This window comes from Haliaeetus leucocephalus, unplaced genomic scaffold (genome assembly GCF_000737465.1).
Source record: "Haliaeetus leucocephalus isolate CR32 unplaced genomic scaffold, Haliaeetus_leucocephalus-4.0 Scaffold428, whole genome shotgun sequence".
NCBI lineage: Eukaryota > Metazoa > Chordata > Aves > Accipitriformes > Accipitridae > Haliaeetus > Haliaeetus leucocephalus.
In genome coordinates, this window is record NW_010972864.1 from 6,423,886 (window position 1) to 6,437,700 (window position 13,815).

General features: G+C 43.2%; 1 protein-coding gene across 3 annotated transcripts in view; it reads left to right on the plus strand.

Annotated features, from left to right (window-relative positions):
- Positions 1-4,617, plus strand: part of DTNA (dystrobrevin, alpha) — a 99,136-nt gene extending 94,519 nt beyond the window's left edge. For all 3 annotated transcript variants that reach the window (XM_010574373.1, XM_010574372.1, XM_010574374.1), the window contains one exon: positions 3,605-4,617. In XM_010574373.1, the coding sequence (XP_010572675.1) occupies positions 3,605-3,760 (156 nt within the window). In that variant the 3' untranslated portion in view covers positions 3,761-4,617. The remainder of the gene's footprint in view (positions 1-3,604) is intronic.
- Positions 4,618-13,815: the final 9,198 nt, after the last annotated feature.

Genomic DNA, 13,815 nt, shown 5'->3' on the forward strand with positions numbered 1-13,815 from the left:
CCTAAAGCATCCACTGAGAGGGAGTACGGGGAAGAGTCTTTATTAGAGGTTTCGTTCTCAATTTTTTACTGTGATCACATTTTCTGTATCTTGACAAAAACATGTAATAATTTCAATTAAAGACTCAGTTCCATTCCCGCTCCAAAGCCTTTCACTCACTCAAAACCTTATCACATAAATTATTGTGGGTCTGGGGCTTTGAGTGGCTATGGGTGACATTTTCCATTGCAAAAGTGACTGAGTGGTTTGTATTGAAACAGGTGGTAATTTTTCAAACACAAAAACCCCAAATTACCTCAACTTCTTGATATGAATGCATTGTTAAGAAAAATATTATTTATTCAACTTGACTGTTTTTCCAGGACAGAAGTCTTACTGAGTAACACTTTCATGTTTCTCTCACCTTTTCCCTTTTTCTCCAAACTCTGTTTTCATGTTTACCAGCAGAGATTAGGAATATTACCAAATGTCAGGTGATAAAACCCATGGGCCAAGGGAGATGGTGCAGTCAGTCCAGTCTGCCCCGTGTGCCGCTGTCAGGACTGTTCGTTAAGCCGAAGGGCACAGGTGATTTGTTTAAGTGCTGTGAAGACAAAAGTGCCCTGCATCTGTTTTTTTCTGGGAAAGAAATAAGATTTTAGAGCTAGTGTGCACTTCGCTGGCCATTGACTTTTTTAGCCCTTTGCGACATGGACCTGGCCATTTACCGTTTGGGAAAGATGAGACACAGGGCCCGTAGCCCAGGGTCCAAGTCAGGTTACTAGTCCACCGTTAATGGATGTGTAGGTTTCAGATTTGCTGTGCCCACTGCCTGAGGTCACATTTCCCAGCTGTGCCCTGGCCTCTCTTCGGCTGGAGAGCCCCAAACGCTGCTAGTCAGAGCTGACTGGCTGCATTTAAAGCTCATGCACTGCGGTTCATTCCTCACACAGGCTTCATGCCAGGAGCTCGGGAAATCACAGAGGAGTAGGTGCAGTGGTTGGCTGGACCCTCGGGGGGATCGTTCGGTCTAGTCTCCTACCTGAGACAGGTCTAGCTCCAACACAAGACCGTGTCAGCCATGGCTTTCTCTAGCAAAGACTTTAAAACCCCCACAGATGGAAATTTCACCATCTCTTTGGGCATCCCCCTGCCCAGCGCAGTGCCACCCTCCTCATGGTTTTTATTTTTTCCTAATGTCCAACCTGAACCTCCCAACATGTTATTTGTCCTTTTTGTGTGCTTCAGCACTACCAAGAGGATTTTGGCTTTGTTATCCTTGTAACTACCCCTCAAATAGCTGCTAACTGATCCTCCCTTGCCACCTCTGCCCCAGCCTCAGCAAGTCCAGTTTCTTCAGCCTCTTCCTCCTAAGTCAGCTATGCAGGGGTGAAGAAGCAAGATACAGGCACTAGATGAACTGCTCACATCCCTAAGTCATACCCTGCTAGCACAACCAAATGATTCAGCGTCTCTTTTCATTTTTTTCTGAACAAATACATAAAAACCAGCATTATGTGGACCATTCCATTTGAAAATAACAGCAGGCTGATAGCACAGTAATTTTCAAAAATGTCTGCTACATTCACTCAGCTATATTTTGGTTTTCCTCTTTATTTTTCTCCCTAAGTCCTCCTCCTCTTAGCATGTAGGCGTAAAAAAGCTGTAGAAGAACTGTGACTGAGTTAACTGGGAAGAAGCAGCTTTAGTTTTGCGAATTTATTTCTAAAATTACACAAGTGATAGGAATGGTTTTTGAAAATTGCTGAATGATAAGTAACAGAAAAGAACCTGTGGATTAAGTTACAGAAAAGATCAAGAAACAGTTTTATAACATGCCAAATCATACGAGTCTTAACTAGGAATTAATTCTGGCATTTCCAAAACACTGCAATGAATTTAGAGCTCTGAGGTTCATTAGTACTCACTATTTCTTGTATGAAAAACTCTCTGTCCCAATGCTAGCTGTGGAACAGACAGAAGCCTTGAGAGAAGTTAGAATAACCCTCTCCACACTCCACCAAAGAGCAGTAATTTATCCAGAAGATTCGAAGCAAACCCATATACTTAGCAGTACTATCAATGCATCTTAATGCATCCAGTGTTTCACAAGCCACTCTTTATTTTGCTCTTGTGGTTTATAATGATACCATCAAGAAATATGAGATGTACCTGTATTTACATAACCCTGAAATTGATTCAATAAAAATCAGTCCTGGGCAGCTGAGAACTGACCTCTTCCATGCCTTTCATTTGCATTTTTTGGCTGACTTGTGAAGAGCAAGATTTTCTTTTACTAAGATTTCCAAATTAATTTGCAGACTTAAGCAGTACAGATGCATGTCTGATTTTTAAAAAATACTCGTTTAAAATGTACCACAGAAATTTTTTATAAACCTCTCACTTGACTTGCAGTGCATTCTTTCCATTCATCAACAAAATATTAGTGCTATGTCTTTTGTAACTGCCTGACACAAGGAGATACTAAATTAAGATCATCATACCATTTGGGATGCTTAGGTATTAAGGAATCAGATGGAAGCATTTGTGCTTGAATAATTAATACAATCAAATGATGTCAGGAAGGAGAATCAGCAAGCTTAACTACCTGATCTTTCTTCATTCATCAGCTTTAATTTAACTCTTTTTTGCTGAAGTAATTTGCATTTCATCTCTCATCTTGTAGACCAGCTTTATGCCTGAAATGAGTAGAAAAGATTTTGTGTCAGTAGGGTTTGGTCTTTTATGCTGTTATTTATCAGACCTCAGGCAATGCGAATTGGTTTTCTGTCTGAGGTAGTTCAAGAGAAAAAGGATGAGCTCCTTAACTCTGAAAGGTCAAGTGTGTAAACAGTGCCTTTACGATAAATATGCCAAAAGCAGAAGTTTGCAATATTACCTGACCCGTAGATCCTGACGTAGTTACGAGGAAGAGCAGCAGTCGTCTGTCAAGCATTTCCCATTACCAGCTAAAACTTTGATGCCTCCAATATAGAAATTTAAGATACTTATTGATGCTTCAGGATGTGGAGGAGCACCAAGGAGAAATCGGTGCACCAGCAGATTGGGCTATTTATGAGCTATAGCACCCAGAATCATCCTTTTAAGTAACTGTGTTTCTTTTTAGACATAGGGAAATACACCTGAGCATGTAAATTAAGGGTAAGACATTTACACGTGGCAGGGAGCTCCTGATGGTGAAGGTGGCTGAATGCTGTTGCACAAAGGGAATAATCCATAGTTTCGTTACCAATAATCTATTTATAGAGAAACCTGGAAGGGTAGAATGGAAGGGAAAGTGGGAACATCCACAAATCTGTGTCAGTGTAGACCCAGTTACCCCAGGGTGCCACAGCAGAGCAGGCAGCAGTCTTCTCACCCGTGGCAAGAAGAGTTTCCGACTTCCCAAGTGCCCTGTAAGTTTCTGTTCACAGCTGAAATACCTATGGTAGAATGGCTTTTTCGGTTTTCTGACTTTTTCAGGGATAACCACAGGAATTGGCCAGCTTCTCCTTTTTTCTCTTGATAAAGCAGCAGGCAGAGGCTTTACTTGCTCTGCCTGTGTGGGTGCAGCATCTTAAACCAGCACTCCTTTTAAAAGCCTTCCCTAAACATTTCTCAACAGGCAAGCTGCAGTCAGACAGACAACGAAAGCTATGTAAGAACTGATGATGAGGAGAGCTGCTTTCGGACAGACGATGAAGAAAACTCGGCTGCAAACTTCACAGAAGAGTGGAACCAAGAGGTGCAGCGTCTCTTGACAAAAAAATCACATAACTAAGTTCTGAGGACTGTAGCACAGTACTTTTGTTCTAAGAGTTGTAGTTTGTAGATGTGTGTTTTTGACAACAAGACTTTTGTTTAAAGCTAACTTATATTAGCTACATCTTCTGTAACATGGCTCATTACCGGTGAAGAAAACAGACTGATGTACATACTGCTGTTACAAAGGATGGCGGTATTAATAACTCACATAAACCCTTTGCACATGATATTGAACCTGTTCAGTTTACAATGACAATACTGTTTATAGATAGAAATTTGATTTCTGAATACTTTGAGATTTTAGTAGATTGGTTTACTATACACTGTACATTTTTTCCACAGAAGAAATAAAAAGCTACAATTATGCATTTAACACTGAATGATTATACTCCTGAGTGTATATATCTAGTAGCCCAAAAAGCAAAGTACCAGACTATATTTGCAATTTGTTTGCAAGTCTTTAAATTAAGACTTATACAAAATGTACTAAAATAATAATAGTAATATAATTAATAATATTAATAAAAAACCTCTCTAATTTAGGGCTAATGTGTAACTTAGGAATGTTTCTTTCAAAATAATCTAACAAATCAGCCATAGAAGTTAGTGTAAATATTTTTTTTCCAAATAGATATCATATACAAAAGGTGACATTCAAATGATATAGAATCTAGTTTTTAAATCAGCACAGATCTTCTTAAAACTGTGAACTATGTTTTGAAATACTCGTTGCTAAAGCTGTTTATAAACCACAGGTGCCATAAGATCCCTGAACTGACTGATGTTACGTATAATCCTCCATGGTATTGTTTCATTGATGTTTTAGCTTTAGTAAGCATGTGTTCAACAAACCGGCTCTTTCCATCTCTCTGCCCCTCCTCCTTCCCTCCCCCCCCCAATTATGTTATTTTCGAGGCCTTCAGCTTTAAATGTACAGGCTTAAAGTGCGCTTGCAACTGTTTTCTTTTTATTTCCGAATGTGTATTGCCTTAGCCAGCCACCAGATGTTCTGCATGCACTCTTGGAAATATGTAGTGAGACTCTTTCGGAGCTGGATGGAGAAATAGCTATCAGTGAAAAGCACAAGAAAAGCGATGGATTTTTTCGAAAGGACAGGCATACAGTTACAGAATTGGAGTTTTGTCCGGTTTAGTATGTTTCAAGTATAAAGGCATTTCAGGAGAAAGGGGGCTTACCTGGCCATTTGGGGTTAGGCAGTCAGATTGCTAACTAAAAAGTGTTGGCTCTGCTGTGACTAAAAACCTGCAGATACTCCTGAGCAGGGATTGACACAAGCTAGCTGTAATGCCCTCCCCACAACATACTACTGCTTGGAAATAAAGATGACACCGGTATGGCACATAGGCACTGCCGTGCAGAGAAATGGGAGCCAGGCGAGGAACAGCTAGGCCAGAAGCCGGGCAGTAGCACAGTGCAGCGTTACGTGCTGGCCGCGCAGCCCTCCTGAGAAGCGCAGTGTGTGAGCTCGGGATGACCTCTGCGCTAATGTAATTTTACTGCCCTAATACAATATTACAGCTTCCAGTATCTGGCTGACCTGAAGTGACACTAACAGCCCTGAAAACAGTGGTGTTTCATACAGATATTTCACACCAGCACAGTTTGCCTACAGCAAGTGATGAGATACTCATCTAAAGCAGGTTAATGTGGTTTGTCTGTCCTCGCTTTCATGGTGACGTGGATGTACGCTGCCATATTTATGTGAGATTGCTATGTAGCTCGACCCAGTAAGTCCACTTGTTTGCAGGCATTCTCTAGGCTCGTGGCTGTTTCCCTGGGCACTGTGCGTTTGGGAATGAGTATCTGTTTGAAAGAGCTGCTGCCATTTTTCACTTTCATATTGTATTATTGCGTATGCAGATCTCTTGTCCGCATCTTCTTGCGTATCTGGGCTTGGTCTCGGACATCCAAATGCATACTAAGGCATCCAGATATCTTCATGTAAGCTTTTCATTTTTGCAGTCGCTGGTCTTTGCTCCTGGGATATGTGCCGTCCTGGCAAGGCTGGCACCATATCCTCCGATGCCCCCTCCTCCAACCTCCTCTCAGGAATGGGTGAGCCTCCACTAGTGCCTAGCACTCCACGTTTAAAGCTACTCCAGTGAAGCTGTAGATGTTGCTGTCAGCTCAGGATTCCAGGCAAGCATTTCCTGAACAGAGATAAAACAAGCTAGAACACAGCTACATGCAATGGCTGACTAATTCAACCCATGTCATGTTTAACTGTACCCAGAGTAATAGATCCCTCCCATCATCTTAATGTCTGCGTGCTCATTATCACTATGCTTAAAATAGATGCAATAGAATAAATCCATTGCAAGGGCTTCCGGACTAGGAGTAAGGAAAAAAGTTGACGGATCAAGCGCCTTTCTCTCAGGCTGGTGTCAACAAGGTGGTCCCCAGCAGAGCTATGGGTCCCTTACGCCCTGGAGTTCTGAGATGAAGCGTCTCTTACTTGGCTCTCCAAATATCTATTTTAAGCATTTTCCAACTGTTAAGCTGGCTGCGTTTTCGCCCAGCTGGTCTTTGTCTGCTTGCTGAATATTATTTTGGTCGTGGTTTGTGGTCATTGAAACAAACAGAGTTACAGAAGAGGTCCCTGGTGTGGGCCTTTTCTTAACTACCAATGGCCCACCACAGCAGTCGAAACTCCGGGTGGTTTTACTGTCACTGGAGGGAAACCAGTGGTTTGGAATCAGGAGACAGGGATGTGAAGATGTATAGGGTCCTTGAATGTCCAAAGCGAAGGTGGAGAATGGGTTGTCTGTAAGTAGTAATGTTAACTAAACTGCATAAAAAGGTGTGTGGCCTTTGTTGTGATATAATATGTATTTTCTTATATGCATGAGCCAAATTGTTGCATCATAATTTATCATAAGTGTGTCCGCCTTTACTTTCAGTCATCTTCTCCCATCCTTATTGGTTCTTGGCAATTACTGTAGATAGACCTTGTAAATATTGCAACCTCGGGTTGCTGTAATCACGTTGGTTCAATTCAGCAGACGGAGCTGTGAACAACAAGCACTCCACTGTGTCCTGAAGGCAAAAGGGCATTTTTACTTTTGAACCAAAAAAAAAAAGTATGAAGAGTTACATCTTGAGGCTACTAACTGTAAGACATTTTTAAAACTACTGTACTTGACACCACTTGAGACAGATACAGAGACACTAAAGATGTCACGATATTCATTGGTATTGTAACAGAACTGCTATTGTATGGGTTTTTTGTATTGCTGTTAAGTATTGTTTTGTGTGTGTGTGTGTGTTGGAACCTAATGGGGACATGTTATATTTTGAAGTGATTAAACTATTTAATTGTGTGTCTATATTTTGGAATGGAATTATTTCTTCATTAAAAAGATTTTTAAAAGTAATTTATGGACCATCACGTTTGTGGCTTATTTTGGTTTTGGAAGCCCTGTTCCATGGTGCTCAAGCAGCGGGTTTTTTTCAGTAGGGAACGAAAAGGTGTCCCCATGGCACAGCAAGCAGTCTTTGCTTCACCCACACCATCTCCTCCACCTCGTGCAAGAGAACTCCTTCCACCACTTCCCCCAGGACTTTGAGCATGGTACCGAGCAGCGCCTGCTTTCAGTGCTCCAGGCAGTTTCTTCTTTCTTCCTTTCTTGATTCTCTATATCGTTAGCAGTTTCACAACCTGAAAATGCAGTTTCCCTGTCTGTAAAACATCTTCCCCTGCTTCCACTTAACATCAACGAAAATGACCATAAGCAGAGACATCAAGGGCCTGATGAGGTGCCTGGTACAGACCTATAAGGGGACCCTGGTCCTCAGCAACCTAAACTATCTGCAGTAGTGTAATTTTTCTTACCCACTGTGTTTCTCTCTCTCTCTGTCCTTAGAAGGACCAAAACCTTGGAAGAGGTACATTTTAATGGCATTACCATACTCAGTCACATGTTATCTTTAATTGCAGAAAGACATGAAGTCTTTGTTTTTCCAATTACGCTTTTAAGATGTCTTTCCATATCAGGTGTTGGTAATTACAACTAGTTGCTAACCTAAAAGAGCTCAAAGCAAGAGCTGTTACTTAAAGCAACAAGTTTGTGTCGTGATGAAGTATCTCCAAGCATGGCAAAGGCAGTCGGGAGGTGTCATGGTTTAACCCCAGCCGATAACTAAGCCCCACACAGCCACTCACTCACCTCCCTCACAGTGGGATGGGGGAGAGAATCAGAAGGCAAAAAGTGAGAAAACTCGTGGGCTGAGATAAAGACAGTTTAGTAAGTAAAGCAAAAGCCATGCATGCAAGCACAGCAAAACGAGGAATTCGTTCACCACTTCCCATGGGCAGGCAGGTGTTCAGCCATCTCCAGGAAAGCAGGGCTCCATCACGCCTAATGGTGACTTGGGAAGACAAACGCCATCACTCTGAATGTCCCCCCTTCCTTCTTATTCCCCCAGCTTTATACGCTGAGCGTGACGTCCTGTGGTCTGGAATACCCCTTGGGTCAGTTGGGGTCAGCTGTCCCAGCTGTGTCCCCTCCCAACCCCTTGTGCCCCCCCCAGCCTCCTCGCTGGTGGGGTGGGGTGAGAAGCAGAAAAGGCCTTGACGCTGTGTCAGCACTGCTCAGCAGTAAATAAAGCATCCCTGTGTTATCAACACTGTTTTCAGCACAAATCCAAAACATTGCCCCATACTAGCTACTGTGAAGAAAATTAACTCTATCCCAGCCAAAACCAGCACAGGAGGTGATGCCCAGCTGTGCTTTTTGTGCCCATGGTGCTGGCGGTCCTCCACAGGGCAGCTTGGTGAGGGTGTGCTGCTGACCCGCGCTGGCAGCCCCCTCCAGCAGATGCACTGCAGCCACCATCGCAGAGCGTGTCCCTGGCAGCTCAGCGCAGCCGAAACAACCCCGGCTGTACACATGACGTTGCTAACTGGCAGATTAATTACACCAGGTTGGGGTCTATTAGAAGGAAAGTGGTAGCAGCACACCAAAAATACCCTCTATCTACTTACCACATATCCCAGTATCTCAGGAAGCAGATAAAACCCAGTCTGCTGCCTCCTCCTTCAACATTGACTGCTGTGGTAACCTATAAATCACCAGGGTTTTTTTCCCCTAATTCCCCTGTCTACGTGGTGACGTTCTTCAATAAAGACAATCATTTTACACTGTAAATTATTTGCCAGATCTGCTGAACTTTGCATCCACAATCCCAGTCCAAATTCATATCCATGGGATTGTAATATATGATGACATGTCATCAGCTCATGAGGATAACTCTGTTTTATCCATGCATAATCCCAAATTGCTGTATTTCTTCCTAAACCACAATCAGCCTCTGGCCTTTGGGGAAAAAGGAGCCAGTGAAAACTAATTTATAGGCAAAGGCTGTTTTCCTCTTTGCCTCTTGGTTACTCTAGCTACTTTCTGCTCCCCACAAGGAAAACAGACTTGTATGGGAAGAAATACATTAATTTGCAAAAGGAAATAAAATTAAAACACTAAAATAAAAATAATAAGATTTTTTAAATTAAATAAAATAATAAAATAAAATAAATAAAAATAAGTGGTCTTTAGATCGGGGAAGTTGGCACCTTGGCTGCATCAGCGCTGAACTAGGTGACTGAAAGCATCTGGAACTTTCTAAAAGCACCCGGGAGTTTCATTCAGCAGCACATGGATCTGTGGCCACTCTTCCAAAGTTTGCTTGGGAGGCCTGTTGCTCAGCAGTTGCCTATTGCCTTGTGTATTCCCCGTATTCACAAACAGCCCTTAATTTTGGGTGAAACCTTTTAAGAGAATACCACAGGAATACAAAGCTGAGCCTATCACAGAAATAGGTTAAGTGGGGTGGGAGAAGAAATCTCCTCTATTGTTCCACAACGAAAAAATGCATTGAAGAATTTCATATGCTTCAGGATCATCCTGTCTAATACCCCAGATAATCCGCAGATTAAGGATTCCCCTTCGCTTTCTCTTGAGTGATTGCCACCGGTTGAGTTGTCTGTGGATTAGGACAGCTATCCCGCACTGCCAGCACAGCACCAACATGCCTTTGGCTGCAAAACACAAAGCAGCAGAATTAGGCTGCGCCTCTCTCTGGCTTCCCATTCCCCTGAGAGGGGTACCAACCAATGATGAACAGGTCCCAGACTGGAATAAGCCTTTCTGAGGGCCCACAAGTCTGGAGCTTTCTAGAAAAAAGCTGTTTGGGGGACGTCCATAGGGGAGCAGGGGAATTGTGCAGCTACATCATGCAAACTCTGAAATAAGATGGTTAATGCAGCTTTGAGATATAAAGACTAAAAAGATAGGAAGTGTGAAAGAGTAGTTGCTTTTCCATGTCTTGGAAGTAAATGGAGGAAGCCACAGCACATTTTGTCATTGGTATGCGACGTTGCAGAATGTAGTTTGCTATTTAATACAACATAATTTACCACTAGCAAATTAATTTCCTCGTGAATTATGTTTTTTACATAACACTCAGCAGTGGCCAGATGGCAGATGTGTTAGGCCTGCTGCTTGTTATGCTAATTGTCAGCCGTAAAGGCCTCCCGGTTAACATTTCTTCTACTCTGCTTGTTACAGCCCAGTGTTGTGTGTAGGACGTGCATGCTTTGAGTGGTTTTCTTATTACTGCCGGATACAGTTTTGGCCCCTCTTGGTACATTCCTGTCTAAAAAAATATGGGTCAAAGTGGTTTCCAGTCTGGGGATGCGAGCACGGGTACCTACATTTCTCAGTCTTTGGTCTTTGCATCCCCCAGATCTCTGAAAGCCTCACCCCAGCCTGGGGTGCAAAGCCTCCCTGATCCTCCTCCCTCCACCATGTGCACCTCAGTATGATTGCAAGACAGGAGGCTGCTCCTCGCCTGCGTGAACCTTTGTCCTTATATTTTTGCTGGCGTTCCAGTCTCACACCAGGGTGAAACAGGATTTGCCTGAAACCTCCCCAAAAGCTGTTGGGCACCGTGTCAGAGAGGGAGGGCTACTGCTCACCTGGAAAGTACATTTCTCACCCTTGGTGAGCACCTCTCTGCACCCTTCTGTCCCACTTCCCACAGGAGCTGCCGTGGGGCCCAGACTGGAGTTTCCCCTGGCTGGAATCCCTCACTCAGATCAAAAAGTTTCTTTTGGACACCCAAAACTCTTCCCTGGTTTCCACAAAAGTGTTTGTACCCCCCTGTCCCACAGACTTAGCACTCCTCCTGCACCCCTCACTATTGCCTAGTCCAATAACACTCCATTTTTTTTCATTTTTGCTTTGTTGGTTTTTAAGGCCACTGACAGTAGCCTTAAATTGCCAGCGATCTTATGCATGTAACACTGCTACTATCAATAGGAACCAGGTGCTCAGCAAGCCTTGAAGATCTACACTTTTGTCTCTGCACTTCTTTTACGTCTGCCTTCATGTGAAAAAGCAAGAGCTTGCAGGCTCTGTAAGAAGCAGCTTTCATTACCATGTATATTACGTAGGTGCAACTAAACTCAGAAACCCCCCAACAGACCCCAGCTCTGAAAAGCCACCCTATTGTCCTCTCTACAAAGTAGCAAAGTAGTATTTTAGTATTTTTGAATGGCACTGCATGCTCTCCAGAGCTGGTTTTACATTTGCTACCTATAACTGCGCGCTCGCTCTCAGTTTGTTTGCCCAGAGCCCCTCGCAGTCCCGAGTCCCCTGGCAGACCGAAGGGCTTGAGCCCTGTTTGTTTCGGCTGAAAGGCTGATATTGGAGCTGTTGCAGATGGTAATTAGTACTTGAGGGAGCGCTGCTTCCAGGAAATCCTCTCATCACTCTCTCTGAGTCACACACTTATTGGAGGACACTTCACCAGAAACACATTTTCTGCTATGTTTTGGATTTAAGCTTTCACAAATTAATTGAGTTCATGTATAAATGCAAGAAGGAGGAATGCAGAACACTCTCCTAAGGTCGTGACTTGTGAGAAATGTATGCAGAAAGACATCTGTTCGCCAATTAAAAACTGGGTTTATAGAGGTTACACAAAGTCTGCACACCTCTAGCTTTGGCTGTTTGTCTGGCAGAGTGATAATCAACAGAAAAACTAACTGGCTTTGGCTGCAAGTTGGGGCTGCCGAGGCTGATGCTGCTCAGCTAACGCTGCCGAGTGGCAGGTGGTTTTCCCGCCGCGAGGACGCAGCGGGCTTGCTTCTGCCATGGATGGGCCATTAGGTACAGATGAGGTACAGCGGGCAGAAATTCACCCTAATAGCTCTCTCAAGTTGATAGCAGGACTGCATCTGGTCAACCCTTTAATAAAATGTGATGAAGAACCATGGATGTTTTCCCTGGCAGCTGAAACCTTTTCTAAGATGGGAGTAATGTTCATGTCTTCATGATGAAGACATCTAACAGATGAGACAGAAAAGCTAGTGGCCTTGTCCAGAAAGCATGAGCCAGCCTAATTCCCGGGTGAGGTTTCACACCAAGCTACGTGATAATTCAAAGAGCAAGAACCCTCGTATCAGGTCCTTCCCCTATCCTCTGCCATAAACTGTCTGTACAGTAATAATATTTATTGTCTCACCTCTGAATATAGAACTTGGCCAACACAAGTGAACACATTTAAAAAAAAAACTGGGAAAGGCAAAGCTTGAGTTTTGTTGAGTATCTGCTTCATGCCCTGTTGCCTAGGTATCTACATTTAAAATTCAGGGCCTTGTTTCTAGGAGTTATGAGCCAGAGAAATAAACAAGCTCTTTTAAGGATGCAGAAGAGAAGAGGACTCAAATTTGGTTTGCTATATTTACTTTGTTCTGCTGATTTGGACATTCATTGTCTAACGATGGCCTAGAAATGTTGATACCCTGCAGAAGCATTTCCCTTACTCGCTGCAGCCAACTTTATATGCTTAGCTCTGTATAATCCCTGGCACGGACAGACATATGCACACATACACCGATGAGTTTGTTCTTGTTATGTTAAATAAGAAGCGACATTCCAGACTCTACGGGGTGAGTCAGATGCGGTAAGAGGTTATTCTAGCCAGTTTGCATGGATCAGGTCCTCATTTTCACTGTACAAGAGGATGAACAGCCCCCCACCAGGTAAAGCTGAGAGCTGTCTACACATGGCTTCATGCCAGCCCCCCAAGGCAATGCTGGCCGTACACTGCCAGAGGCGGTACCCATCCATGCCTCAAGAATTGCCTTTCCTTGGCTCACAGCTCAGACACCAGCTTTGCTTTTGTGAGATCCCATTGGTGCAAGGGCTCTGATTTTACTGCACAGCAGCCACCAGACCCTCTGGCCTTGGTTTTGTATCTTCAGAGCGTGCAGATGCTGTGGTGCAGGTCAGGACCCCACCACACCAAACACGGGCAGGTGTCTCTCCTCCTCCAGAGGTGGGATGCTCCAGACTAAGAGGAAAAAACATGCAAGAAAGTAAAAAAAGATGAGGTGACAGGGATGTTCACCTGGTAAAATGAAATATCAGTAGACATAACTGGTGGGCCTCAGGCCAATTTACGTCTAAGATGTGAATAGACAGTAGCTATTTGGAAAGTCAGCAAGATGTGCTTGCCCATTAGCCTCATCTTATTGAAGCAGCACTAGTGCAGCTCCCCTGATCAGGAAAGAAATTTTCTTGAATGGCACAGTAGTAATGAAAATGTTTATTCTTTATGGCCTATGAATGCATTTCATTATCATTTAGCGATACCAGAGCTGTAACTCCAGGAAAACCTATTTTCAATATACTGTATATCTACAGAGGTATTCAAGCTTGCTCCAGAATTTCTGGGCTGAATTCTGGCAAGTTTAGCCTAACCCAGCACTTCCCTTCATCTAATTACCCACAGAGGCATGTGGACATGTCTTTAGCTGCATAAACCTAATTATGCTTCTGCAGCCCAAAAACTGACAACTAAATTACTGTTCCAGAATACTTGCAGAACAAAGCTTAACCAGAAGTGTTGCAGCTTGATTTGTTGGACCAGCAGTCTGAAAAGACAGATTGTTATGTAAATTTAATTTGGAAATTATTAGCAAGAGCAATGCCATAGAACAAAATCCTTTTATTTTTTAAAGGGAACCCACTTTATTATAACCACATTCTG